At 44.3% G+C, this 27,531-nt stretch overlaps 1 protein-coding gene across 5 annotated transcripts in view; it reads left to right on the plus strand.

Annotated features, from left to right (window-relative positions):
• The window catches only part of ATP11C (ATPase phospholipid transporting 11C (ATP11C blood group)), an 804,025-nt gene that overhangs the window by 719,674 nt on the left and 56,820 nt on the right, over positions 1 to 27,531 (plus strand). For all 5 annotated transcript variants that reach the window (XM_085607959.1, XM_085607958.1, XM_085607957.1 and 2 more), the window contains exons 25-27: positions 12,995 to 13,130; positions 17,933 to 17,998; positions 23,703 to 23,806. In XM_085607959.1, the coding sequence (XP_085464085.1) occupies positions 12,995 to 13,130; positions 17,933 to 17,998; positions 23,703 to 23,806 (306 nt within the window). The remainder of the gene's footprint in view (positions 1 to 12,994; positions 13,131 to 17,932; positions 17,999 to 23,702; positions 23,807 to 27,531) is intronic.

Genomic DNA, 27,531 nt, shown 5'->3' on the forward strand with positions numbered 1-27,531 from the left:
TGTTACAGAACCTATTGGAATTCTGAGCTCTGTTTTAAATAATGCTTCTCCTGTATACATTTTAACAGGTCAAACATGCTGATATTTATCAGGGGAAATATGTCTGGTAAACACTAGAACATGTGGCTGTTGGTGTGGCAATCCGCAAGTTCTGCACGTCATCCCCCAAAAATGTGTAATAAGTGATATTTATCACACTCTATAAATACCGAACACCATGGTGTCATTTTTTATCATGTGTGATAATTATTGCATGCGATAATACCAAATCTTTGAGGTCCTAATTGAAGTCAATCTATGTATATGCGTTTCACAGAAAGAAAGAACTCTGGCACCTTCCTCTGGTCCAGTGTGATCAGAAACGTATACACATTATTGACAAATTCTTATTTGTTTCTAGACTGAGATTCAAAGTCAGGAGCAGGTAACATTTTTCAAACCAGGCCTGGATTGCACCAGTCAAGTGAGTGATTCCGACCCTTTTTCATGGATGTATGTGGCGGGGGTAATGCCCCCAAAATCAAAAGATTTAAACTGGGCCACATTGGTGCAGTTGCAGCACAGTAACAGTAGTGACTACTGCAGCACATAAGGGAAACTCACCAGCAGTTATGGCATAACATGTTTATCAGTATGAATAAGGCCTCAAATACAAGAATTATCTGATAGATCATAATGATGCCTTTGTTAACATTGCCTTAGAATACAATCACACCATGTCAGGAGATTTTTCATTGCCCCAGTGTGTAGAACACATTGTCAGAAACGCATTGTGGGATTTTGAGACCATCACTTTCAAGTCAAAACTCATATTGCCCTAGTATGACACGCAAAAATGCCGTTCACAAATGTATTTCCCGAAGATATGTACAGCATCACTGTCATGCCAGAAATCAAATTGCCCCAGTATATAAAGCACCACTAAGATGCAAGCATCCACATTTTGCTGGTTTGTTAAATACCCTTGCCAGTCATGCCAGAATCCATTCTGCACATCGGTGTACACTATCATTGCTCTGCCAACATTTGCATTGCACAGGAATGCACAACACCACTGTCATGTCATAAACCAAATCTCCCTGTTATTTAAAGCCTCATTTTAGTTCAATCTTGCATGCTAACATGATCAACACCCAAAACCCTGTCTCACCTCTTCTTCCCTTATCAATTTTGTACTCAAACTGGCCGGGCTGAACCAGAGGCTGGAGGCTGAAGAGGCATCCACTTGGAACTGCAGTGTTGTCCATCCATAACTCACCCGAATGCTAGCTACTAAGTATACTGCCGCACAGATCGAATGATACCTGCACTTCCTTCTTCCGTTTTCAATCCTGTGATCAAACAGACTTCTCTTCCAGTCTACTGCTTCTGCTACAGTCACCAGCAGATTAATCCTTATTTAAGCTTTTACATGTACATTTGCTGTAGCAGTATTTTACAGGTTGCTATCTTTTTCAGCCTGGAAAATGGGGTTATACTTTGAGTCAGTCTATGTGCCACAATCAGTAGGCTGTGGATCGATTGAGGTGAGGCAGTGGTGGCTTTCAAGGTTGCATCGCACTCAAGCCTGAAGCCTTCTTTATAAATAAGAAGTTTATTGGATGGCAAGTCCAACTCTAGTTTTTACATGCTGATTTTGCGCCTCACCCATGACAGCAAACAGCCAGTGCAAAGAATGCTCTCAAAGAATAATCTGTACGGTTTCCATCCATGACTTTCCTGTTGTGCAAAGTCCCTGGGATTCCACATTGACACCAACCTTAGCTTCAAGACCTACACAGCACACAAACCATCTAACACCTTGCTGGGCAGCATCGCAGTGACTCACCTAACACTTCTGAAGAGTGTTTTTCATGCTACAGCTTGTCTCATGAAAAGCCTGCACAAATGTGACAAAAACTCTGATACTCATAGAATATCACTAGTTTCAACTGCCCACACGCATAACGCAAAAGATCAACTGAATCATCTACGAGGCTGTCAATACCAATCCAACATACCTTGATTCCAAGATGTCTGGCAGAACAAGCGCAATGTACAACAGTAGCATCGAAAGACTGGAAATTACTTTAGGAAATGAGATGCCAATCGTTCGTCTGCTACAAGCTCAGAGTATGGTATATTATCCCAGTTCATATTTGGAAGGCCATATCTCTATACCAGATGGAGGTGAAGATTCATCTTTTCAAGCAAAAATGTTTCACATTATAAGTTATTATTAATGGTATGATGAGGAGTAGCTCCCTCACTCTGCACCACCATCTAATCATCACCCTTTTAGAAAAGCAATATCACTCCCTCTTCTCTTCTCCTCCGCTCTCCCCAATTCGTCCTTACCCTCATCTGAAATAGACATTTTGTGATCTGGAAGAGAAACCCAATATCACCAGCCTTTTGTAGTGTCCTGATGTTATTGTAATAATGGAGATCGAGCAGGAATACCTGAGTTACTGTGATTTTATTTCCAGTCAGATACAAGCACAAAATCCAACTGCCCCAGCCAGGTGCAGACAACCTTTCAACTGTCGTCCGGCTCTGCTCTCCTCCGAACCCTAACATGTCATCGCAGGAATGTACATATGCCATAATGGTTTCAGCCTGGTTGAGACCCAGCTAAGCGGAATATGACACATCTCCTTTCTTTACAGCTGACAAATGAAATACACTGCTTAAGATAAGGTGGAAATATATGTAAAATATGATGTTAAGTGTACAAATCAAATGCAACAACATTAATGAAAACAAATGTCTATAAAAAACGTTGCCACAGTGCGATATAATGGATGTGTGCCGACATACCATGTATCATTAAACCAATAGGCATATAATAAGAATATATACGGAAAAGAAAACCAGAATAAAGGTAATTACCTCAATTCCTTTCTGTTTTTTTTTTTTAAACAATGTTGTGGTAAGAGCCCCCTATTACACTAACTCACCGACATACAAAATCCCCCAAATACACAGGAGCTTTCCTTGTCCTTACTTCCCATTCTGTGTGCATTCTGTTCTCAGGAACACAATGACCTTACCTTTCCTGAGTATCCTTGTTGAATTGCTCTTTGTTACGACAATAGTCATCCAACGGCAACCATGGCAAACCTGGGTCTTCACTTTCACTTGGTATGCTTTCCCTACTGTTTCCTTTTTGATACAAAGCCACTCTCCTTAAATTCTATGTCTGACCATTTTCCATTTTTAACCCAATTACCACCCACCTGACTCACTTGATATGCGCCTCTAAATTTAGACAAACCCTTACCAACTTCACCCGGTTTGATTTTCACCCGATCTCCTACCTGAATGAAAAAATCATGGCTCCTTTCTTTCCAAGGCACCGTATCTTTTCCTGTAAACCTTTCCCGCCTCCATGATGGCACTATCTTGGTGCCTGGCCGTCTGACCTTCATCTAAAATGGACTCTTGCCAGTCCCACATCTATAGTTGTGCGTTATGCCCACAACATTTCTTTTACCGCCACCTGCACTTGAACGCCTATAGTGCATGCCAACTGCATACTACCTTTAACCATCTTGTTGATCCTTCCACACAGACCATTGCCTTGCGGATTGTAAAGAGAGGTACAAGCATGTCTTATACTCAGTTTTGTAAAAAGAAAATTGCATCTCAAGAGATGTTAACTGTGTCCCATTATCAGTGAGGATCACCGTTGAAATACCTTCATATCTATACGCTTCACTCAACGCATTAATGGTTGCATCCGTAGTAATAAAGACCACTTCCACCCATCTCGACTTTGCATCCACCAAGACTGTCCCATACTTCTCATGTTCATGAAAACATTGAAACAGGCCTATAAAATCCAAACAAATTCTCTCCATACATCCTCCACTTCCACCACATGTTGACCCTCTTAGTCTTTCCCAATCCCTACATGCAATCTCTTTTCTGATTTCTGGCAAGACTGACATTTCTCCACCCAATCTTTAATTTGTTTGTCCATGAGTGGCCACCAAAATCTTTTTTTGTTTGGCCTAGATGTCCCTCTTGAGCTAACTTTATCAGTGTGTATCGCCGTGATACAGGTGGTATGAAACGTTCCCCCCCTCAGCACTAACCAATCACACAGGACAAAAAATTCATCTTTTATCTTTAAAAATGGCCTCAACGGCATAGGTACAGTACTTTTCCCCCTAGCATCACACAAAATAAGTTTAACCGCACCTTTAGGTGTGTCATCACTTCATGCCTGTAATCAATCCTGTTTGGATGTGGCATTCTCTAATCCTTCTGTGACATCATCCAAATTGGCGACACCATCCTCAAACTGTAGCTCAAGAGTGTTCCCTCTTTTATCAGGTAACCATGACAGGCAGTCTGCCACAGTGTTTTTCCAACCGGTACAAACTGTACATTATAGTTGTACTCTTGCAGTTTGACTGCCAGACGAGCCAACCTCCCAGAACAATATTTTTTCCCATCCGGACCCAAAACTTTAAGAAGGGGTTTGTGATCTGTTCTTAAAGTGAAAGCTGTTCCCTGCAGAAACACTCAAAAGTAGCTGCTTGCCCATGCTGCAGCCAATGCTTCTCACTCAATGATAGAGTACCTCGTTTCAGTGTCAGTCAAAGAACTTGTAACAAACACCACTGTCTTTTCCACATTACCATGCATCCGCGCCAACATTGCACCAATACCCACTCCACTGGCATCAGTAGTCACTATGGTCTTGAGTTCTGGTTGAAATGGTACCAAAACCCTTGCATGAGCTATATTATTATCCTTGATCGGCATGATAGCGTCTTGAGGGCTTCACCCTACACAAATTTCTTCCCCTTGCACAATAATTCTCTTAAAGGCTCAGTCTTATCTGCAAACTCTTATACAAATTTGGCGTACTACCCCACTAAGCCCATAAAAGATCTCAACTGATCTTGATCACACGGCGCCTGCACATTGACAATTGCACTAACCAAGTTTTGTTTTGGTTTTATGCCATCGTTAACAATGTGGTAGCCTAAGTAGTAAACCTCCTGTGTTCCAAAGACATACTTCCTCAAAGTCAAACCAGCCTCACTTATTCTTTTTAAAACTCCATCCAGGGTTTTGTTGTGTTCAGTCTCATTATCCCCAAAACCAGGTTATCATCCTGGAAAACACAACTTTAGCAATCCCACTTGAAATCTGTGTCATGATTCGTTGAAAGGCATTAGATGCCGAGCACAATCCAAAGGGAAATCTATTGAACTGAAATGTTCCTTCTGAGGTAATGAATAGCATGAAATGCCTACTGTGTGGATGGAGCTTTACCTGGTGGTATGCTCACTTTAAATGTCTCCCTTGAGAGCATCAAAATTATCTCATTAATATTGAGTAAGGGAAAGTTGTCCATAATCACACTCTCATTCAAGTCCACACAGAAGCAAAGTGACTCATCTGTTTTTTTTTTAATTACGACCAGAGCAAGCCACTCCGTAGCTTCTACCGGTTCTATGACCTCTTTCTCTAACAACTGCTGTATTATCTCTTTCACTTGAGTACATGCTGCCATAGGAATTTTCCTTGCCACATGCTTAACTGGGACAGCATTTTCCTTAAGTTTGATTTCATGTAAATAACCCTTAGCCTCACCTAACTTATTCTCAAACAGTTTTGCATTTTGTTGTAGGATGGTAGCTAAATCATACTTTTCCACAACCATGACCTAATACTTTGGGGTCAACATTGATGTGTAACTCCTCCTCAAATAGGTGGACCATCAGGCGAAACCTACACGTTACCCTTTGTATGTCTTCCTGCAAACTTAATAGATGCCATGAAAAAACCCAAAATGCCAATATCGGTCCTGTGGTAACCTTTAAGGATGACATCCGAATCTACTAGCTCATCCCCTTGCTATGTTTGAACATATAGCCAATTTGGAATTATGGTGTACAAGGAACCCGTGTCAACCATCAAAGAAACTACCTCTCCATTTACTTCAAAGTCAGCCCTGGGACGGTTCCTTCCTTTCAATTGGTGTTTCAGCTTTCCCCTCTTTGGTGACCAATACTCTATGATCATTTTCTTCCTCTTCCACCAAAGGTATTTTCTTTTCATTTCCTCTGCACATACGTGCATAATGACTTTTTCCCACATTTAAAACACTCTTTACTTTGCGCAAAGCAATTTTTAGAATTGGCTAAATTAGATTTACTGCCACATCTGTGACAAACTCGTGAAGCACTCCTACCCGGAATACTATTTGCCATAGTACCTTTAGTATTCTTGGACTTGCCAGTGCTCCCTCCCACCATGTGAGTCTTCCTTTTTACCATGTTAATTGACTCATTGTCACTGTGCATCACCGACACATTTGTTCCTTTTTCCTGAGAGATAATTTTCATCTCTTTCATTCACCTTTCCTCTTCTTCCATGACTTTTGCCATCTTAATGGCCTCTTTCAAAGTTGGATTCTGTCTTTTTGCTGTTGCTCTGAACAGTTAATTGGTCTCTCTCCATTTCATCAGTCATTTGGCCAAACTGACATTTGGATGAAAGTTCCCGTAATCTGGCAACAAATTCATTCACAGTTTCTGTAGCTCTTTCCAGCAGTGAATACATTTTGTGGCGGCACATACCAATTTCCTGCTTAGCAAGCCTAGCGAGTAGGCACAGGTTAGAATCCTTCTATACATTATCCACTTCCTTCAACAGGTGTGGGACAGGTGTGGAAGGTATTTGAAAACATGCCCCCCTTCTTGCCTAAATCTCCCTACAACAATGCCTTTTTTAGATATTGCTGGGCACCTGGTACCATCCAGAGCCACAAAATAGTTTTCAAATGAAGCTGATGAACATTTACTGCTTTAATTACCAAATGGGGATAGCAGCTTATAGTTTACATTTCTTTATAAAGATGCTGTACAGCAAATGAACACAGCAATGAAGTATAACAGTAGACATCAACTTAGCACTGCATGAGAGTGTGCTAATAACTGATAAAGGTACCACTGCAGAACAGTAGAAGACCACTTAGGTCTCCATGAGAGTGTGCTAATCACTGATGAAGGTACATTCTCCTTTAAGTACTTTTCACACTAAACTGCTCAATAGCATGCAGTTTGACTCCCAGCCTGAAGGTGTCAGTAATTCCTTTGTTAAACAGCACCACACACTGTAGACCTTCTTTCTCCTTGGGCATTACATTACGTTAGTTAATCGGCCCAAAAAACGCCCAAAAAGTGACTTTCCCAGAATGCAGCCAACAGAACGCTGCCCAAATCCCATGCGGACAACTGTTAAAGTGTGCCCGCAGGGATAAAATAGTTGCATAGGAAAGCCGAGCTAGTACGGCCAAGTAAGTTAAATCACATACTAAACTGTACTCGTGCGTACCCAATAATCAATGGCACGTGCTGGGGACCTGCACCGCTACAGTCCCAAGCAATGTTAGTCCCCACAGACTCCACCAAACCTCATGCTGCCTCAGAGGTATATTAACGAAGCGCGCTGATCTCCAGGACAGGCGATCATAGGGAAAAACACTCTCTCGCATTGTGCGGCGCAGTCCTCAGTACATGGTCAGCAATCCTCACTGCCACAACGCGCATGTTGTACTCCATACACCACCAGAATGATGCCTGTCAAACACATGCATCTATTTTATGTGCTGCTTAGGGGCCATGAGTGTGGCCCTGTCTCACCAGCACACTCGCTTAAAACATTTTTTCCAATGCCCCTTCTCTTGCGGCAATGTAGTTTCAAACGATGTGGGTTCTTCTTAGGTTGCTTATCTCTAACCTTACCTCCTGGCCAGTTAAGATTGTCGCCAAAATTGTAATAATGGAGTTGGAGCAGCAATACTTGAGTTACTTGGACTTTATTTCCAGTCAGAAATAAGCACAAAACCCAACTGCCCCAGCCAGGCGCAGACAACCTTTCAACTGTCATCCGGCACCATTCACCTACGAACCCTCAAATGTCATCGCAGGAATGTACATATGTCATAATGTTCTCAGCCTGGCTGAGACCCACCTAAGCACAATATGTTTCTGGATTTGCAGTTCTCTCATTTAGAGTGGACTCAAATATCTGAGATCATTCTTTGCCCTTGGTTCTGGTGGGTCCAGCTGTACAACTCAAAGAACGCCCCTTAAATCGCAAGCTGAATAGAATTTTTTTAAAGCAGCAACACTGGTGATGCACCAGTAGAAGTGCTCCATATTTGATACTGGACCCCTCACTATTATAAAATAGCGCGTGCCACTCCCATCTCTTCAGTTGCAGATGTAACTTGCATTGTGCATCATCCCCCACGGTGAAAAACTTCATCTTTCCTATATGACTTGGTCCATCAGCACCATCTTGAAAACAGGAATTCTTGCACTTTACACTTGTGCTGCTCCATCTCTCCAGTTGCTTCAGAGGGGCCATATCAAAGATCATCACATCTACCTAAAACATCAAACGAAAGCGACCAAACTCTGCTCTGGTGTCCCATTATTCTGCCTTGTACTCAAAACTATTCCAAACTGCATTAGAAAGGTCTCTACATCTTGTGCACTCTTCACCTAAGTCTCACTGATCACTACACAGAGGTATTATCAGGAATTGACACTGTTCGGTTCACCTTCCTCACTCCAATCAACTGCCTCAGTAAGTAACCATTTCATCTTCTTGTCTTGGCCTCACTCCGAGGAGCCACGCAACTTCCACTGTGCATAATCCCCCACTGCAAAAAACATCATCTTTCCAATATGACTTGGTTTACCAGCACCATCTTGAAAACAGGAATTCTTGCACTTTACATTTCTGGTTTTCATTTCTTTTCTCTGCTGGCTGAACCTCATACTGTACATCTTCTAGCCCTCTCAACAAGTCTGCTAAAGCTCTTGTGCAATCAGCCGAGCTTGTCCCTTGGCAATCCCTACTATAATTGCGAAAGACTATTACATCTACTCAAATTGTGATTGTACCAGTCACTCTTTAGCCCCAGCTGTCCACGACATGGGATTATTTTTTCCTTTCCCTTAGTTAACTGCATGCCCCTCTTTGTTTTCAGTTCACTCCACAGCATGCTTCCAGGGTTAGCTATCTGTTATTCAATTCTGTGTTTGCAATAATACTAAGCACAGACTGTTTTTTCTAATTCCGTCGAGCAACAACAAACAACTAGCTACAGCTACTGGCCCTTCATAGCATCTAGCAACAATTTCACCTAAGAGTTGACTACTCTTCCATCTGGAGTGTCACTCATCCAGCAACTTCACCAATAGTTTCTAGCTCTTCCTAATGTCTCAATTTTGTCATTAAATATAACAAAAATTCCCTTACTGAAACTATTCTATTTGTCACCAACTGGCAAGACCTGACTTTCCCCAAGGCAATGCAAATAAATGTAGTTCTCAGAAAGAGAGCGAATAGAAACAGTCTCATTAACTTTTATGGCCTACTTTGTTCTCTGTCTCACAAAACCCCAACTCTTTTTCTTTTCTTGCCTGCTTTACAATCCAGATTATCAAATGGCCCTCATGGCATTTTATATGGAAGCCGTTCTTCATGACTCTTATTGTAGATGCCCTAGAAAGTCGTATCACCCAAAAGGTGCTTCTCCACCTGCATAGGGATAATATACTCCTTGTTACATTTTTTTTAAATTAGCATTTCAACAAGTATGACTGCATAAATATGTTTTCATGATAAAATTGTTTTTTTTTTGTATAAGACCATACTTTTACATACATCTGTTTACAGATCCAGACTTACACATGTCAAAAACTGGTAAGTCAACAAAAACACTAGTGATGCATCATTCATCGGATTCTCATACTCCTAATCAACTTTCTATAGTAAGAACAGATACTTTTAATGCAACTCCCCCCACCCACTCCCCCATCCCCCCTCAGGCTTTAATCTAGACATCTATCACCGCAAATGCTATCAGAGATAAGAGATGGATGACCTACCAGCGTGTTCACATATCATATAGGACATACCCCAGGCAGTGGGATTATCAATGCACCTGTAGAACAAGGTCTCACAGTTTGTGATTACTTTCTAGTTCCAAGACCCGTCTTGCATGATCTAGCGTAATCTACATTTAATCCGTTAAGGCATCCTCCAAGATTGCAGCCAATGCCTGTGCCATCAGCCCCCAAGAGAGTCGATCATCTGCCACCCTTTCATCCCATCTTGTCCATCACATGTGGGCCTCTTTTGCACCTGCCCCTTCCAGCAAGTCGTTTCTCCAGGCCCGAATTGTTGGATGGCTGGTACTCAACCACCCTATTGCAATACGTCTCTGCCCCACTACAAGGCCTAGCACTGCAAACCACCTGCTTAGTTTTCTCTTGGCATTTTCCGGGATCAAATGCAACAAGCATTGCTTGATAGCACTGTGAATCTCCCATCCTGTGATGGATTTAATGTGGGACAACACCTCCACCCAGTATATTATGATAACCGAACAGCATCACACAACGTGAATAAAGTTAGCATTGACGCTGCCACATCTAGAGCACATAGGAGACCTATTGGGGTATATAGCGTGCAACCTCTTCGGGGACAAATAGGCTAGGTATACGTAGTTATATTGTATCAGTTTGAACCAAGTGTTTATGGAAGCCCCACGCACAGCGTCATGAATGTTGCCCCATTCCTTAGGTGTTATTGGTTCTTCGCAGACCTATTGCCAGGTCTCCTCCAATCCCAGTGGTGCTACTTGCTGATCCGCCCTAAGCACCTGATATATATATGCATTATATGTTTACGGCCTCTGGCTTGGGAGAGTATGGTAACATCGGTTTGCATGGGCTCTGAGGCCTGGGAAAAGGATTACCATAGCTGCTTAGCAGTGTCCCCTATTTTGACATACTGTAGAACATTGCCCTTGTCCAAGTCCAAACAACTCAGAAGTGTCCTGTATGGTTATAAAACGGCCCCCTGGATAGAGGGGAGAGAGGTCGGAGAGTGTAAACCCTGCCCATTCATCCATTTGTGATGGACGTTCCTTTAAATGAGTGGAAGGATTTATAATGGATTGTTGGGCCTCGCTTCATGTCAACACTTTATCCATTGAGAGACATAGAGGATAAACTCTCAGTGACAGTCCATGTGGATTTTGACCAGTCTGGTGGGGGGAGGGGAGGGGGGGGCAGGTCAAATGCTGAATAAAATGTCCTTAAAGATGGGGTGGACAAGAAAATTGACTCTTAATTGCAGAAGGCACTTTTCCTGGCTCAGATCTCACCATTCGTTCTGGTATATGTACACGGAATTTGCGAGATACCAGAGGTTGGTGTGAGACTTCGTAATTTCCTGGAGAATTTTCATTGCACAACATCCAACAAGTGGGTGCTGAATATTCTGGAAGGAGGTTATAAGATAGTTTATGTCCTTTCTCACATCATCAGTGACGATTCAGAGGCCTCTTTGTTGCTTCTCCTGAAGAAAGCAATTGATCCAAACCAAAAAAAGAGCAGAGGGGACAAGGCATTTATTCAATTGTGTTCCTAGTCCCGAAGGTGAAAAGGTGTTTCAGTATCTTGATCAACCTCAAGTCTCTGAACATATACGTTTGAAACGTTCTGTTCACAACGGAGACCCTGCAATGGATCATTCCCTTAATTCAGGCAGGCTTTGTGATGGCTACATTGGATCTCATGGATGCATATCTCCATGTTCCAATGGTGTAGAGATTCGAGCAGTATCTGATATTCTCTCTGATGGGTCGTCATTGACAGTACTGTGTACTACCGTATGGCCTACGGTCCTCACCCAGGGCCTTCACAAAAGTGGTAGCGCCTCTAATGGCTCACCTTTATCTTCAGGGGATCGTAGTGTTTCCTTACCTGGATGATTGGCTGCTCTAGGCCCCATTTGTTCAGGTGATGCAGCAACATCTGGATTTGACCATACTTTTGCTAAAGAGACATGGTTTTCTGTTGAATGTTCCAAAATGCCATCTCCATCCCTCAACACATAGGACATTCATAGTGGCGGAATTAGACTCTGCTCTGTGCAAAGTTGTCCTTCCTCAGTCCAGGATCCAGCGTCTACAATGCCTGCTGACATCTCAGTTATCTCAGAAGACTGCCAATTTGTTTCAGTGGATGGAGGTGCAAAGTCACATGGCGGCCTCTGTCTTCACAGTTCCGTGGGCCTGGTTGCACCTGCAGCCCTTACTGTAGTGCCTTCACCATTTTGTGACATTTCTCTGTCGTGAGTGTGGAGACGGCCGCATTAGTAAAACCCACTCGAGAATCTGGAAGTGGGCTTTCAAAGGCATGGCTTACCTTGTATGTTTGGGAGCTCCCCCGAAGATCTGAGTATGTGAGCATTTCCAAATGTTGATATGGCACCTTTTCACGTTCGGAATGATGGGAGGCGTACAGACTTGCTGGGGGCGTGGAGGTAGAGTTTTCTCCACTTTCAAAATGTTTTACTGCTGCGAAAATACGCACCATTCCTCGGTGAAAAAGTCTCCGTTACAGAGAACCCCCCCACAAAGCAAGGAGGAGTTATTGGAAGAAGTTGCATTACATTCCCAGAAGTAAGCCTCTAAACCTGTGCCTTACACTCGGGGACGGATTGGGCGTTTATTCCATTTTGCATTTCTCTGAGTGGGCTGGGGCCATTGAAGGCCTGTTCTTGAAGGTGGATGGTCGCTACCTGGGGTTTATGGCAGCAGGGAAAACGAGAGAGAGACTGAGCGAGAGGGGCCGAGAAAGAGTCAGGGAGACTGTAAAGAAAGAGACAGGAAGTGAGAGTGGGCACGTTTTAACACACGAGCAGGGGTTTGTTTGAATATTTTTGCCGTGGTTGCTTTTGGCTTCCAGTCCGGCTCTCCCTAAACACCTTGCCATTGGTTCTTCTGGGAATGTTTGTGAATAGGAAAACATTTAAAAATACATGTAGTTGGTATGCAAATATGGTGTCCTTTTTTATACATTTTTGTGAACTTGGCCCACTGTACTTCTTTGGCCAAAGTGTATGTCATTGCTTATTAAACAGAAATACAATCGGGCTTTCCTTTGATTTCTTTTCACGGCAGGACAATTTCGGATAATGCCATGCTGCAGTGGAGGCCTTTCCTGTACTGGACCTGCCTTGGTGCTTTTGAAGGACTTGTGTTTTTCTTTGGAGTCTACTTCCTGTTCCTGAACCCATCTTTAGAAGACAACGGGCAGGTAAACAAAGGAGTGCTCCTGCCTCGTCTCTGGCCTGCACGAGGGCCATGGTTCTTACTGCTTATTATGTCTTTTCAATCTGTGTTGAGTGAATGCTCGTGGTTATGATCAATATCTTGTCAGTTGTCAGCATAATGGATCATAAAATTCTATTTATGTAGTATTTTAAATAGTGAAATAATAAACTGATATGTGTATTTGGGGCAAATGTTAAACTGTATATTGAACGAAGGAACCACGTAAAATTCTGCAAAAGATGTTTCATATCAGATAAAATTGATACTCTTTTGGAAAATGGGGCCAATCTAAAGGGTTTGTCAAAGTTTGTCGGCCATTTGTGAATGGCTGAAACCCATCTTTTCAGATAAATACTAACACTGGGTGTTGATGGTGGAGTGCAGCAACAGCCCTAGAATTTCATTTCTTGCCGCCTCCGCTACCACTTGACCCACCCATCACCTCGACAGACGCCTTCCTTGGGTCTGTCTGAACTGTGAGAATTCTAGGCATTAAACGCTTATCTGAGTTGTCCATTGCTTCTCACCTCAGCTTAAACTTTTTACTTTCAGTGGAGTTGATTACAAAGGGTAGTTCTAACTTTTTGTTCCAAGACAGCAGTTTAAGACCTGCACCTACAGTTATTTTACTATTCGAAAGGTAAAAGGTACTTGAAAAATGCATAAAAATTGATCAGGGATACTTGGGGTAAGGTAAGGGCAAATTGAAAGTTTCAGCAAAAGGAATTTAGCTGAACAAGAGACTCAAGGATAAGGGAATGAACAGCTCAAAATATTTCTTTGTTTCAATTTCCAAGTGACGAATGTCTAGAATTAGAGAGTCCATGAATGCAAAGGTGTTTTTGGAAGAGGGAAGTGCTATGACTTTTTGCATTTGTGTCCACTGTTAGGAATCCTTGGTTGGTTCATATTGGTGACTGTCAGTTGTATTTCAGATGCATATTCATCCTGCATGTGCTAGACATAAGTGATCCAATCTGCTCAGTAAAAACCCTAGACTCTTAGCTCATCTGTACATTGTTTTTGGTCCTCCACTGAGGAAGAGGAGGTGAACCTTCGCATCAGCCATCTTATGCTTCTTTCATATTGAAACAGACCTTGATGCCAATTACGGCAACACTGGCACACTATCACACCGCTGACAATTTACTAAAAGCGCTCCTTCAAAGTGTTCACACCTATCGCATGTGGGCAACACGTGATTGGATGGCTGACTGTTTAGAACAGTGAAACCTTCTGGCTTATCCAATGCTTGTTTGTTTTAGATAGCTGCTGCAAATGCCCACGCATCTGCAGTGGTTATCTTTAAATGGGTTTCTTAAAACATTAGAGGAGCAGTCAAGGATGGCCATTGTTGATGTTTTTAGCACTCTCATTTTGACCCCATACAAAAGAACATGCCTTTTCATACAAATGATATATGAAGCACTGGCCTCATTAAAGCATCGATTGCAAGGGTAGGGCCCTCTCTTCTCTGCCCAGCTGGGATCCCCGGTGAGAACATCCCTAATATCTCATATTGAGTCCCTGCATGTAAATCACCCATGTCCCTGCAGTCTGATATCGATAGTTCCATGGCCATCACTGGCCACAGTCTCTCTAACCATTCAGGCACTGTGTGGGGTGTTGTGGGGAGGGCAGGGCAGGGCTTTAAGTGAGATGAAATAAACTAGAGGATCTCTCAAAAGGGCGTGGCCGAAGTAATTAGGGCATGGCTTAAAAAGTAATCTAAAAAGCTGTGCTGAGCATAGTGTGCTGCCCGACTAGTAATTTGCTGCTTGTCATTGCCTCCAGATATATAATACAAGTAACATTACACCTGCAACAAGCCAGGACTATTGGCTTTGCCAGTGCTTGCTAGTTACATAAGATAAATAAGGAACAACCATGGCTTCGTGTTATAGCATGCTGAAAATGCATCCATTCTCAAATGATGAGACTGTGAAAGTACTATAACAAGTCTCTTTGAAGTTACATAAAAGACAGTGAAGGGTGGTATTGCTGCAGATTAAGATTTTTTTTTCTTCCCGGGGGTGAGGGCAAAAATGGAGAGCCCGATAGGGACCCGTCTCCGCACCTACTTTTAAGAACTGCCGGTGCTCTGCACCAGCAGGACCCGGCCCACTTAAAGCCCAGGGGGAGGGTGCGTTTATTTACTGTGACTTGGTAAATCTGTTTAGCTCCTAGTGTTATGTATGTCATCCTAGTCTTTTCTGCAAGAAAGCTCTTTTTTAAACCCAAAGTCACTTTAGAAGAATCCTGTGGTAGCAGGTATCCTTGGTTCCTCCATATGTGTCTTAGCACCTCTTTCCAGTATGTCTCTATTACTGGATATTACCGCCAGAAAGCCAGTTCATTGCTCTCCATCGCACATTTTCTTCATTACATAATGATCATATCAGCTGATGTGTTCCAATTAATTAGGGGTTAGCTACCAAAGGAACATGTGCTTCTGCATTATCGCTCTATTTTGGACGCTTCGCGCTAACTTTGGGATGTCCTTCCATAGTCTCTGCCATCAAGGTGTGTCAGTTTTTGTACACAACATTTTCTCCTATTTATTCATTTAGGGTCAAATGGGGTCCGTGTCCATATCTGTCAGCAGGAAATATATATTAGAGATGCGACCTCTAATTGACCTAAACATTGAAAAAGCTTCTCAAATTTAGTCTTTCCAATTTGTCTAGTGAGAACTTTCTATTCCAGGCTTCAAAAGACTTGAGGTACCTTTAACAAAAAGATCTTTCGGCAACCAACACGCCCCTCCACTCCACTTCCGGAACTTATCTCCTTACAGAGCAGGTGGGAAATGAGGGTTATGGATCAGTAGTGTGTAGAGTGAGTGGAATATGGTCACCTGATACAAACCCATTCAGGTATCACCTACAGAGATTCTCCATCTTCTCATCTAACTCGAAATTCCACAAAAGTTTAAAACCCCACTCCAAAGCCAAGACTTTACACTGGTGCATCACCTTCTTCCAACCTGTGGCCGTATTACAGAAAGTGCCCCGGGGACAAAATGGGTGTTTGCGCCTGCTTTGTGCACCCCCCCGGAGCACCTTGGTATTACAGAAGAGGCCACAGACACTTGTCCGCGGCCCCTTCTGCTATCTTCAGGGGCTGTTCCCTCATTTGCATGGGGGCGTGCCCCATGCATATGAGGGAATCCCTTTGCCTATATGCGCGTGCAGTATTACCGATGTGGGCGCAGAGGCAAAGAAGCCCCTAGGAGGCACGCTGTCAGTGCGCCTCCTAGGAGCAGCCCTCTGCAGGAGGTAAAGGGGGTCCCATGGACCCCCTCGACATCCCCATGGAGGTGGGTGCAGCCACTGACTGCACCCACCTGCAAGGGGATCTCTATTCTCCATTAAATGTGCAGGCAGGTTGCCGCCTGCACAGTGAAACACAGAGCGACTGTAAAGCAGCCTCTCCATATTTGCGCCCTAATACATATTATGGCCCCTGGAGTCCTGCTACCCAAGACTCTTGGAGGTTGATTTGGAGTCCCATTTAAATTCCAATGGTGACAGTAATGGAAGTTAACTGCCCCATCGGAATTAGGAACCTGCAGAAACATGACCTATTGAATGTCTTTCGCAATCACATGCTACATTCTAAATACAGGTAGGGTCTCTGCATGAAATGAGGAATAACCAGTTGAATCTAGACCGAAATTATCATTTTTCACTATTTTCCTCATTTCTAAAGGACGCTCAGGGGCCCACTTTTACTCACCGATAAGTCTGTCCTCATGGTTTTAAAGATGCCCTTAGTATCATTAACTCATGGGGGTGAAGTAACTGGGTGGGTTTACCAGAGACCAGGGTCCGTATTACATAAAGTGCACCGTAGGCGCAATGGGCATTTGCACCCGTTTTGCGTGCCCCGGGCACTTTGGTATTACAGAAGGGTCCGCAGACGCTTGCGCGCCCCTTCTGTAATACCAATAGCGCTGGTATGTACAAAGCGCCAGCGCTATCGTCAAGGGGACGTTCCCTCATTTGCATGAGGGTGTGCCCCATGCAAATGAGGGAATCCTTTGCCTCTGCACCCGAACCGTATTACCGACGCGGGTGCAGAGGCAAAGAAGCCCTCAGGAGACGCACTGACAGTGTGCCACCTAAAAGGTGGTGCACTGTCCATGCGCCTCCTGGGAGCAGGCCTCTGCAGGGGGCAAATGGATCCCATAGACCCCGCAGACATTCCTTGGAGTTGGGTGCAGTCACTCACTGCACCCGCCTGCAAGGTGATCACTTTTCTCCTTTAAATGTGCAGGCGGGTTGCTGCCTGCACAGTGAAACTGGGACCGACTGTAAAGTGGCCGCTCCGTATTTCACATGAATGCGCTGCCTCCAGGGCAGCACGAGTTTGCGGCTGCCCTAGGGGCAGCGCATTCACCATAATCCAGCGCACTTTCCTTCATTGCACCGGGCGCACAGTGCGCCGCTTTAAACAGTGCGCCGTATGTGTAATGCGGCCCCTGATAGTGAGATCCTAAGAGTTTGAGATCTGTCCCTGGCATGCCTTCTCTGGCTTCTCGCTACGATGTACCTGCAAAGTGCAAACAATAACCCAAGTACATTTTATCAGGTGAAAATGTTAAACTATATCAACATTTTAGCAAATTATTTTTTTCCCGCTGCAAAATTCTGCACATTTTGTAGTTTTCCCTTCTTCCCCAATCGGTGCTTGTCTTCCATAATAGAGATATTGTTGAATAAATGTGTGATTCATTCATTACTTTCTGAATGAGATCTGAATTAAAGCCTTTTTATTTTCTAGGTATCTGGCAACTGGACATTTGGAACGCTTGTTTTCACTATATTAGTGTTTACAGTTACCCTAAAGGTTAGTATAATATTTGTGGTTTATTTATTTTAGGCAGAAAAACTGACATTTATCCCCTCAGGCCTCCTGTCTGTCTTTGTCGTGCACATACAGTAACTGCGCTACCAACAGGCTATAAAGAATACCACATCTCTTTCCCTCTTACAGAAAAGTAAATGATCCATATAACAACTTTAAATCTGTGAAGTATGGCCGCATTCTTCAAGAGTCTACAGCCATGCTTGCCACAGCCACTATCTTTATTGTACTGCTCCTTCAGTAACTTGTCGACAATGCCTTTTCCAACACAAGCACACACCTCTACTTCCTCCGCAACTAGCCTCAACTACGATCTTCCATCAAACTATCCACTCAATTACAATTACGACCTCATGCAATAATAGGAAACACTATACCTCTACCATAGGCATGTCTTCAACCATCGCATTGTAGGCAACACACCTGGGCCATGCCTATTTCTACTCTATGTATGAAAATGTGTCACATGTATTTCTCTATGACTGATGCACTTAAGTCAAAAACACATGCCATGGATGCGAATTAAACTACTGTTGTTTTTACCCGCCAAGGTGTGGCCAAATCATTGTAACCACAACTACCTAACCTGGGAAGAATACTCTAGGAATGAAAAGAAATCAAGTGCTGCATTGCTATGTTATCACAACAAATAATCATAGTTATGTTGCAAACCTTTAGAGCCATAACTTGGACTTCCTGTATGCTCCTCTGAGTTCCCCTTGGTCAGTATTAACACCAACCTTGGTTACACTTCCTCTTGTACTGAAGTACCACCTAATTCGACCATTTTGGTTGCTTCCGTCACAGTGTTCCATTCAACCATTACCCTGTGGGTGATCAAAGACTGCTGTAACATGCTTAATGATCCTCTTCTTCGTAAAGCAAACCATTTGACGGGACGTGAATAAGGCCCCATTCTCTGTGACTGTGTCAGATATAAACACCTTCCAGCTGAATAGGTGGCCCGGGCAGGACACCACTCTCTTAACAATGGGAGCTGACATAAACTACAGCTCTGTCCTTTTAGTAAAATAACGGACCATGACAATGATGAACTTCATGCCGTCATCACACTTCTAATAGAACCAATGCAATCTCCCCCCCAGTGGGTGCCACAAACCTCTCATTTCAACTGAAATCATTGGTGCATTTTCCAACATGTTTCCTCCATGTAGCATAAATCACAAGCCAGAATATGAGTTTTCACTTTGGACTGGTGCCCGATATACCAGGTGTCTAAGAGTGGTGGTTAATCATCACCGTAACAACTCGGCAAGCGCTCCCTGCCTGTGCCCAGTTTCTACCAGTTGCAATGCTGTCCCCCTCCCCAACTACCACTTCCTGTTCTGCATACCTTCTCCCTCTGAGCTTTGCTGTTGCCCCTTCCTTCTTCATCCTCACTTCCCCGTACCCCGAATCCTTTGCAGTGCTAGCTCCATGTCCAATGCTGTTCCTTTGGCGTCAGTGATGATCATGTGCCCATCCTCTCTTCCCTCGCAGAATACCTCTCCCTGCTAACTCCTCTTATGGCGTGTCCAGCCCAGGGGACCATGTGAAGGGTGGAATTGTCAAATGTAAGATCCAGTGAGACTTCTCTGTTGGAGCCTGTGGGAATAGCAGCTCAGTACCCTCCAAAGTGTTTCAGATCTGACACAAACCTACAATGTCCTTCACCAAATGTAAACTTTTCATCTCATCTGAATGCATTTGCTTCCGCTCCGGCTTCCCAGAATGATCTTTACATTATGATCACCTTCTCACCTTTCTGAAGGACCCCTGCCTTCCATCAGCATCTCCTCCTACTCCTCCATATATAACCTTCCTTTCCACTCTGACCTTTCAGTGCCTTCCTAACTCTCGCCTCCTCCTATGCGACTTCTGTTTCACCTTCTTCCACAACCTTTCTCTCCACTCTAACCTAACTGTCCCCTCAGACCCGCTCCTCTTTCAGTTCCTCTTCTCTGTTTCACCTTCTTCCACTACCTCCATCTCCAGACTACCCCAGCGGTTCCTTTCTTATGCGTGCTCCTTCCTTACCGTCTCCCTACTCGATCTTGTCCAACAGCATCATTCTCCTACTTCCCCCATGCACCTCCTTCCCCATCTTCTCCAGTAACCTCAATTAATCAATCAATCCGAAATTGTAAAGCGCAATTTATCACCCCGGGGGTTATTCAGGCACTGAGGATGGGCCGATTAGTCTAACAGCCAGGTCTTGAGTGCTCTCCTGAAGTCAGAGAGGGTTGTGGAGGTCCAGAGGTCCAGAGGTGGAGGACCAGGTTGTACCAGGATTTGGCAGCGAGGTAGGAGAAGGATCAGCCTCCTCCTTCCTCTCTCAGTCCTTTAAAAAAATATTTTCCCCTCTCTTCGGACCATCTTTCCTTTGTATCATCCTTGAGCCGCCCTCCCAAATCCACCCCAGGAGTCTCCACCCCTCGTCTTTCATCCTATCCCCCCACAACCTAGCCATCTCCCACTTACCCATTTCTCCATCTACCAAGGCTGTTCCCAGGCCTCACCTACCTAACCCCCTCCATCCACCTTAACATCCCCATTCGTCTCACAGTGCCCCATCCCACCTACGCACCCCTTAAATGTCACAACTGTCATCTTTTTTGGGGAACTTCTGACTCCATCAGGCCCTTCTCCTTGTCTTCTCCCAACTTGGACAGCCTAATCCCATTGTCTCTCCTCCATCACTTAACAACCCCCTCCTAGCGATCCGCCTGGGTCCCTCCACTTCTTTTCCCCTGTTGATTTATTCTCTGCAAACTTCCCTCACTAACCATCGCTCACCCACTCACTCCTTATTTATTGAATATTTGCATCTAGCAAGCTATATGAAGATCACTAGGCACATCACAGTGAACAGATAACTAGTAAAAGTAGTTAGGTAAGCGAGTACAAAATCAGAAGGCAAAGTAAACCAGAAGTATAGCTACAAGGGAAGAATGGCTGCAGAGTGATCAGGGGGGTAAGAGGAGAAGGGAGGGAGAGGTGGAAGCAGCGAGTTTTCAGCTGCTTCCTGATGGCGATGTTGGAGAGCTGGGATCTAACGCTTCATGGAAGAGCGGTCCAGGGTGATGCGGCAGCATCTCCGTAGTAGTGATTCCTAGTGGAGGAAGTTTGGAGCCCATCACCCTCCGTCGTCAGGGCAGTGCGTCTTAGTAGGTGTTTTTGATGCCTGGTGATAGGTAGCAGAGCATCAAGGTAGAGAGAGCTGTTGAGGTGTATTGGCTTGTAGCATAGCTATAGGGGAAGCAAGCATTTAGTGGTAACCAACGAAGAACCTTAGAACAGGGCAGATAGCTTTGGTTTTTTTGCATAAGTAGTCAGCCTGACTGGAGACTGTAAGATGGTTTAGAGCAAAGCCAGAAAACACTGAGGAGCCGCAGCTCGAATAGCATTCCTAGTTTGTAGACTTCTATTGTTACCTGTCCCGTCGAGATGAGCGAAGAATTGAGAGGTTTGACTGTTTCTGAGGCAATGCTCAGAGAAAATGGTATCCGTGGCCTTGTTGTTGATTTGTTATAAGATTCACAGGGAAGCCCATGGATTCCACAGTACTTCTGAGTGTGGAAGAAAAACTAAGGGACTAAAATAAAAGTTGGGCTTCACAGAGACATTTAGTACCTCAGAAGACGGTGAAGCAAACAGAGGATTTGGAGTCCTCCAGGTGTGTAACTCTGGCCTCTTGAGCCACTGCTGAACTGGAGTGTGTTCACCCTTCCAAGGGGCCCCATTCATCCTACGGTCTGTGAATATCTGTGCAATGCAGGAGTCTCAGGGTCCCTTCAACTAGTGCTTAATTTGAGCTGGTGGGGTGCAGGTGGGGCCCACTGAAATTCATTTTTGTGGCTTGGCACTCATTTTTCCTTAATAGACGTTTGCTCAGAGCCAGAGAGAGAAAAGCACAAAATGGTGGGAAAAAAACGATGAAAAAACGGAGAAAGAGGGAGAAAGGAGGAATGAAAAAGAACCTGAAAGAGGGAGATAAAGGGATAGGGCGTGCTTGGCAGTGGATAAAAAAGGCTATCAAAAAGCAGCCTTGGTATTCAGCAACCCCAATATTTGTAGCACCAGATGCAGACTGCTGAAGAGAAATTTGGACCCAGGCACTTATTGTTTTACAAATTAAGCACGCCCCATCACACCACTGGATGGCAAACCGCAATCATCCTGCACATCGGCTCCACGGGCAGACTGGTAACCGAAACTGGCCCTGACAAACAGCTCGGCCGGCCCCTTGGAGAGGAGGGGGAGGCAGAGAAGAGAGGGTGCTAGTTGGAAGCATCACTCCCATCTCACCGCTGCCGCTTTTATTACAGGCGTCGGATATTGCAGCTATGCTGCAAAACCCGCCCCGGTAACAAAAACAGTCCCACAGGGGTCCAAAACCAGTCCATACCCTGGTGACCCACCATGGAAACAGCCCTGATCGGCTCAGTGCCGTCACGTGATCCTTGCAGAAAGATGCCGGAGGCTGTGTCTACCCCTTGCATATGCATAGCATAGCATTGGGTACACAATTCCTGCAGGAGGCTAACATCAGCTCCCTGGAGGTAGAGCAGTGCATTCAGGGTTTAACAAGGAAGGCATACTACTCTGCTTGTGAAAATGCCCTAGACCTCATTTGTTTGTTTTGTGAATGTGCGAGTGCGTTATGCAAGTTAGCACGGTGTGATATTATCGATGTAGGTGCTGCCCAAAATCGATTGGGACAGAAGCAAGCCTAATTTGCATATGGCCAGTCTCTGTCTAGAATGGCACGATGTGCAAAAAATAGATGGTCTGGAATGCGGCCCAGGGTGATTGCCAGTGGCTAAGATTAATTTAAGCTTTTCTTCACCTTGTTGATTTTGCTATATTATCATTACAAGGACATTTAAAGTAAGCAATGGCAAAAGAAGGCTGACCCAAAGCCCTTATGCCTATATTTGCTAGTTTGTTCAGGCCACTCACTGGGCTATCCATGCACTAAATCACAAATGTATTCTTTGCACCTATCGCATGTACTCTCCATGCTCTCACACTGCCCCAGGCCCATACCTCCTGCCCACTTCTTCCATCAATACAATTCCCTCTACAACTAGCCATTCACCCAATCCAACCATCCATACACTAATTCTTTCATCCATGCAGTGTTCACACACTAATGCATCCATCCAACATCTATTCACTTGTCTATCCAGTCATCCATTGTCTCATTCTCACATTTATCTACTCACCTATCCACACAATCTCACGCACAGTTAGTGAAGAAGCACACACAATCTCACAAGAAGCTATTTCAAAGACCTCTTGCCTTTACCAGTGGTGTTTTTTTTTTGTCTTTCTTGCACGAGTTGCCTTCCACTTAAAACTAAAAGTTTATTTCTCAAGAACTACATTTAACTCAAAACATGTTGCACAGATGTCCTACCTATACACATCCTTTGAAAAAACACACTGGGTCATGGGCTGTAACACAAAGTGTACACAAATACAAGTGGCTGAAGGAGGTGGGGGGGGGGTTGTCGTTAGAGTTGCAGTAATTAATTGTTGAATTTAAATGCCCAAGAGTGCAACTAACCTTTTCTGCAGTAGGTTACATTTTGCAACAACATTTTTTATTTTTTATTATCTTTTTCAATTAACGCACGTCCGTGATGAATTATTGTTTATTTTGTGTTTTTTTTCCTTTCAGCTGGCGCTCGATACTCGATTCTGGACGTGGATGAATCACTTGGTGATTTGGGGATCGTTAGCATTCTATGTATTTTTCTCTTTCTTTTGGGGAGGAATCATCTGGTAACTATTTTTTCTATTCATTTATGTACCATCAATGAATGTCTGTCGGCCATCAGATGTAAGGCCTTTTTCCATTGGTGTGTAAGGTGACAAAGCAGAGTATGGTGGGCACCTTCCAATGATACCTATCCCCTGCCAGTATGATGGGGCATGCAGTCTAGACAGTTGTGCTCTTCTCTGTTATGGTACAAATAAAAGTATCACCTCCTGCCCCACCAAATCCCAGAAAATCAGCCCCACCTTTTGTCACAGAGGGGGCGAGAAGGATCATTTGTAGCTGTTATATTTATTTTGGTTTGAGTTAAAATGTTGCTGTTGCCAGAACGTCCACCATGATGACCCAGTACTACCTTGTACTGCTGAACTTCAAAGACATAGGGCCTAAGAAGCAAAGTTATTAGTACCTCCTTGTGGAAGATACATATGGGGATGTGGGCATTTTTGAGGGAAAATCCAATGTGTCATTCTCAGAATCCTTAATGGGGTTTACTCGCACAGAAACTCTGCCAGTGTGTTAGATTTTTTTTGTGAGCAAATCTGCTCTTAGGTTAATGTTTGCGGGTCCTTTTACTGATTAACTTGTAAGAATTGAGGAAGACAGAGACGCTTGCACACACACCTATCAGGGTTACATGTGTGTTTGTTACCTGTTCAGAATTGCGTAAATGGGGGGTGGCTATCCACAAGTCTGCAACTGTTTGCTTTTAACTGCAGGATAACCCTCTTACAAACCCCCCACAGAGGCAGCTTTTCTCTATTTGTGAATGCACTTGGCAAATGCAAAATTCTGCCAGTTTTGTTTCTGTGAATCAGGGCTGGGAATTTGCTGTCACAGAGAGAAGTCTTCATTCATCTAGGTGTGACTTACAAGTAAAAACACTTGTGAATCCGGACTTCAATCTTCCCTAGCCTGCAGACTTTATGGGTTTCCCCTTAACAGAAAGCGGCGACATTTGAGGACTTTATGGTATTGTCCTGACGGGGGAGGGGCGATGGATTATTCTACAGGCTGGCTGTTGCACTGCAGGAGTGACTGACTACCATTTACATCTAGTTGCACAGGGCGGTTTTGTTTACCTTTCTATGTAATCACTTGCCCTCTGATGATAAGATATTGCGTTTCTGTCTGGCAGGCGTCAATGTGATAATGTCAGATTTGTGAAAATTGAGTTCTTTGTTTCTGCTATAACTCATTTTTTTATTTATATTTCTATTGAGGATATGGCGGCACGTTTTTCATTTATGTACCACATTAAAGTTAGATTCAGCATGCTGCTTGAGGGAAAGAATTTCAATTTGCAGATGATCTATATGCTGGTTGCAGAACACTGATATTTTACTACCAGTTTCTTCACTTTTAGTGCCTACAAATTATCGTTTTAAACTATGATGGGTTTGAATGTTACCCAAGCGATTACCAGTGGTTAGATTATTTACAAGCATTCCTTCTGTCACTTTTTGTGTGTTTGCTGTAGCGCCCCAAGTGGCGAAGGGTATGCCCAGATGTGGGTTCCATGCTTAATGTGCCGCTGGAACCAAGTTACACCTGAGTGAAGAGGCTGAAAGCAGTCTTGGATTGCGTGTCGTCCGGTTCAGAGAAGACCTAGCTAGGCATTTTGGGCCTAATTTGCATATGGGTGGATCTAATCTGAGGTTGCAAGGTGGGCAAAAAATGATGGGTTGGATTGCTGCCTGAGCAGTAGTCAGTGGTTAGACTGCTTGGAAGTATTCCTCCCATCATCTTTTGTGCTTCACATATTTTTGTACACCTGTATCCAAATTTCCTGCTTCCTGAATTAATATTATGTTAATAACATGAACATTTGTCTAAATGTAAAATTTTGGGCTGCAAACTGCATTGTTCGTTGATGTTCGCTTTTTACAAAGGGGCAATGGTGTTTGAAGCTAGGGTCCTAGTATGATATAATTTCCTTTCACACATTAGGTACCAAAGTGGCAGTCACAAAGTTTTTTAATCCTGTTTTAATCCCATAAAATGGGTCTACGTCATGTCGCACATGCATGATCTGTGCTTGCCAATAGCAACAAAAAGCAGCATTAGGTGTCCAGGCAACAAAACTGTTGGGCACTCAGGGCAGGAGAACACGTTCCTTACCATGCAGTGGACATTTCCATCCCAATATCTTTGTTCCTGTTCTGACTGGATATTCCTGTCTATCCTAGTTAGTGTGCAGATTTCCAGTATTCACAGTTGATTGGCAGGGATGGGAGGGGTGTTTCTGGCTCGGTGCAACCTACAGCTGGGATGGTGTTAGAAGTCAGCTTGCCATGAAACCTTATTCTTGGTGTAATTCTGTCCAGCAGTTCGGGCAGTAGGTTTGACAATGCATTCCTATGGGAATTAACATCACAAATGGACCCTTATTTTGTGCCCCTGTTTCTTGGTCCCCACTGCACGGATCAACCCAAAACTTTCCATGACACACAGAACCTACTTTGGCACTTTTTGGGGAAATGTTTATGAAGATTGGTCAAACGATGCCAAAGTTATAGGCAAGTCAAAAAATGCTTGTTCGAAGCATATGAGCTGCAGATTACCCACTATGCATAGATCGCCATCTGTTGTTGGGCCCGGATGTTTGCACTTGTTTTTGTCCTGGAAAGTCTTTGGAAGTCACGAGGTAGGTGACTCCTCCTTAGGATCATAGTGCGCATGGGCATCGGCTCCATCCTCAGATTGTTTTTTTCCGCCATCGGGCTCGGATGTGTTTCTCGCGCTCCAGTTCGGAACCGTTACCGATTCCTGTTTCGACGCGCAATCCTTCACCCTTTCAACGGTATTGTCTCGATCGCAAACCCTAATCGGCGCGCATCTCTACAAGTCTTCGATTCCGGTCGTCGAGGAAGGCCTTTGGGCCGACCTGAGCCTTGGCATCTGGCTCATGGAAAGGACGCCTTTCAAAAAGTGTCCTCTGTGTGGGTCGAAGTTTCCCCACACCGATCTGTATGAGGTGAGTAACCTCTGCCTCTCTCTGGAGCACGAGGCCAGAGACTGCCTAGCTTGTGCCTCTTTCCCCTCGAAGAAGACCATCCGAGATCGACGAGCTCGAAGGACCATGGCCCGTTCGTCGAGTTCGATCCCTGACGACATCTTCCATGAGGACATCGATGTGACAGAGGAGCGGGTCGAAGAAGGCCTCACCAGCGCCTCTGAAGCCGATGACTCCGATGTCGAAGAAGTGACTTCGGCTCAACGGGTCATAAGTAGAGACGTCTACCCCGACCCACTCCCTACAACAACAAAGGCTTTGGTCACACCTTCACCTTCGGGCTCAGTTGCACACCGACACACTGCTTCCCATGCCTGCCCTCTGGCCCGGCAAAGAAGCCTACCAAGCCTTCCGGTGACTCGGGCTCGAGTCTGCCTGCCTCCATGCCGACCGCTATTTCCACCCCGTAGCCCTCGGCACCGAAGACACCAAGCAGTGACTCCCCAGCACCGAGAAAACACTCGGAGCCGACGAAGAAGCCACTCCCCAAAAGTTCGGACTCACACTCTTCGTAGCCGAAAAAACCATCGACACCGAAGAAGCACACAGAGACTGGTAAACCACACGGCTCCAAGCCCAAAACCGCTCCGGAGCCGGCACCGAAAAAGCCCTCGATACCGACGCAGTCGACACCGAACACCCAACCTTCTTCAGAAGAGCTTTTTCGACCAGACCCTCAACAAAAAACTCTAACTAAAGACCCTAAAACTGGTC

Source organism: Triturus cristatus, chromosome 5_2 (genome assembly GCF_964204655.1).
Source record: "Triturus cristatus chromosome 5_2, aTriCri1.1, whole genome shotgun sequence".
Lineage (NCBI taxonomy): Eukaryota > Metazoa > Chordata > Amphibia > Caudata > Salamandridae > Triturus > Triturus cristatus.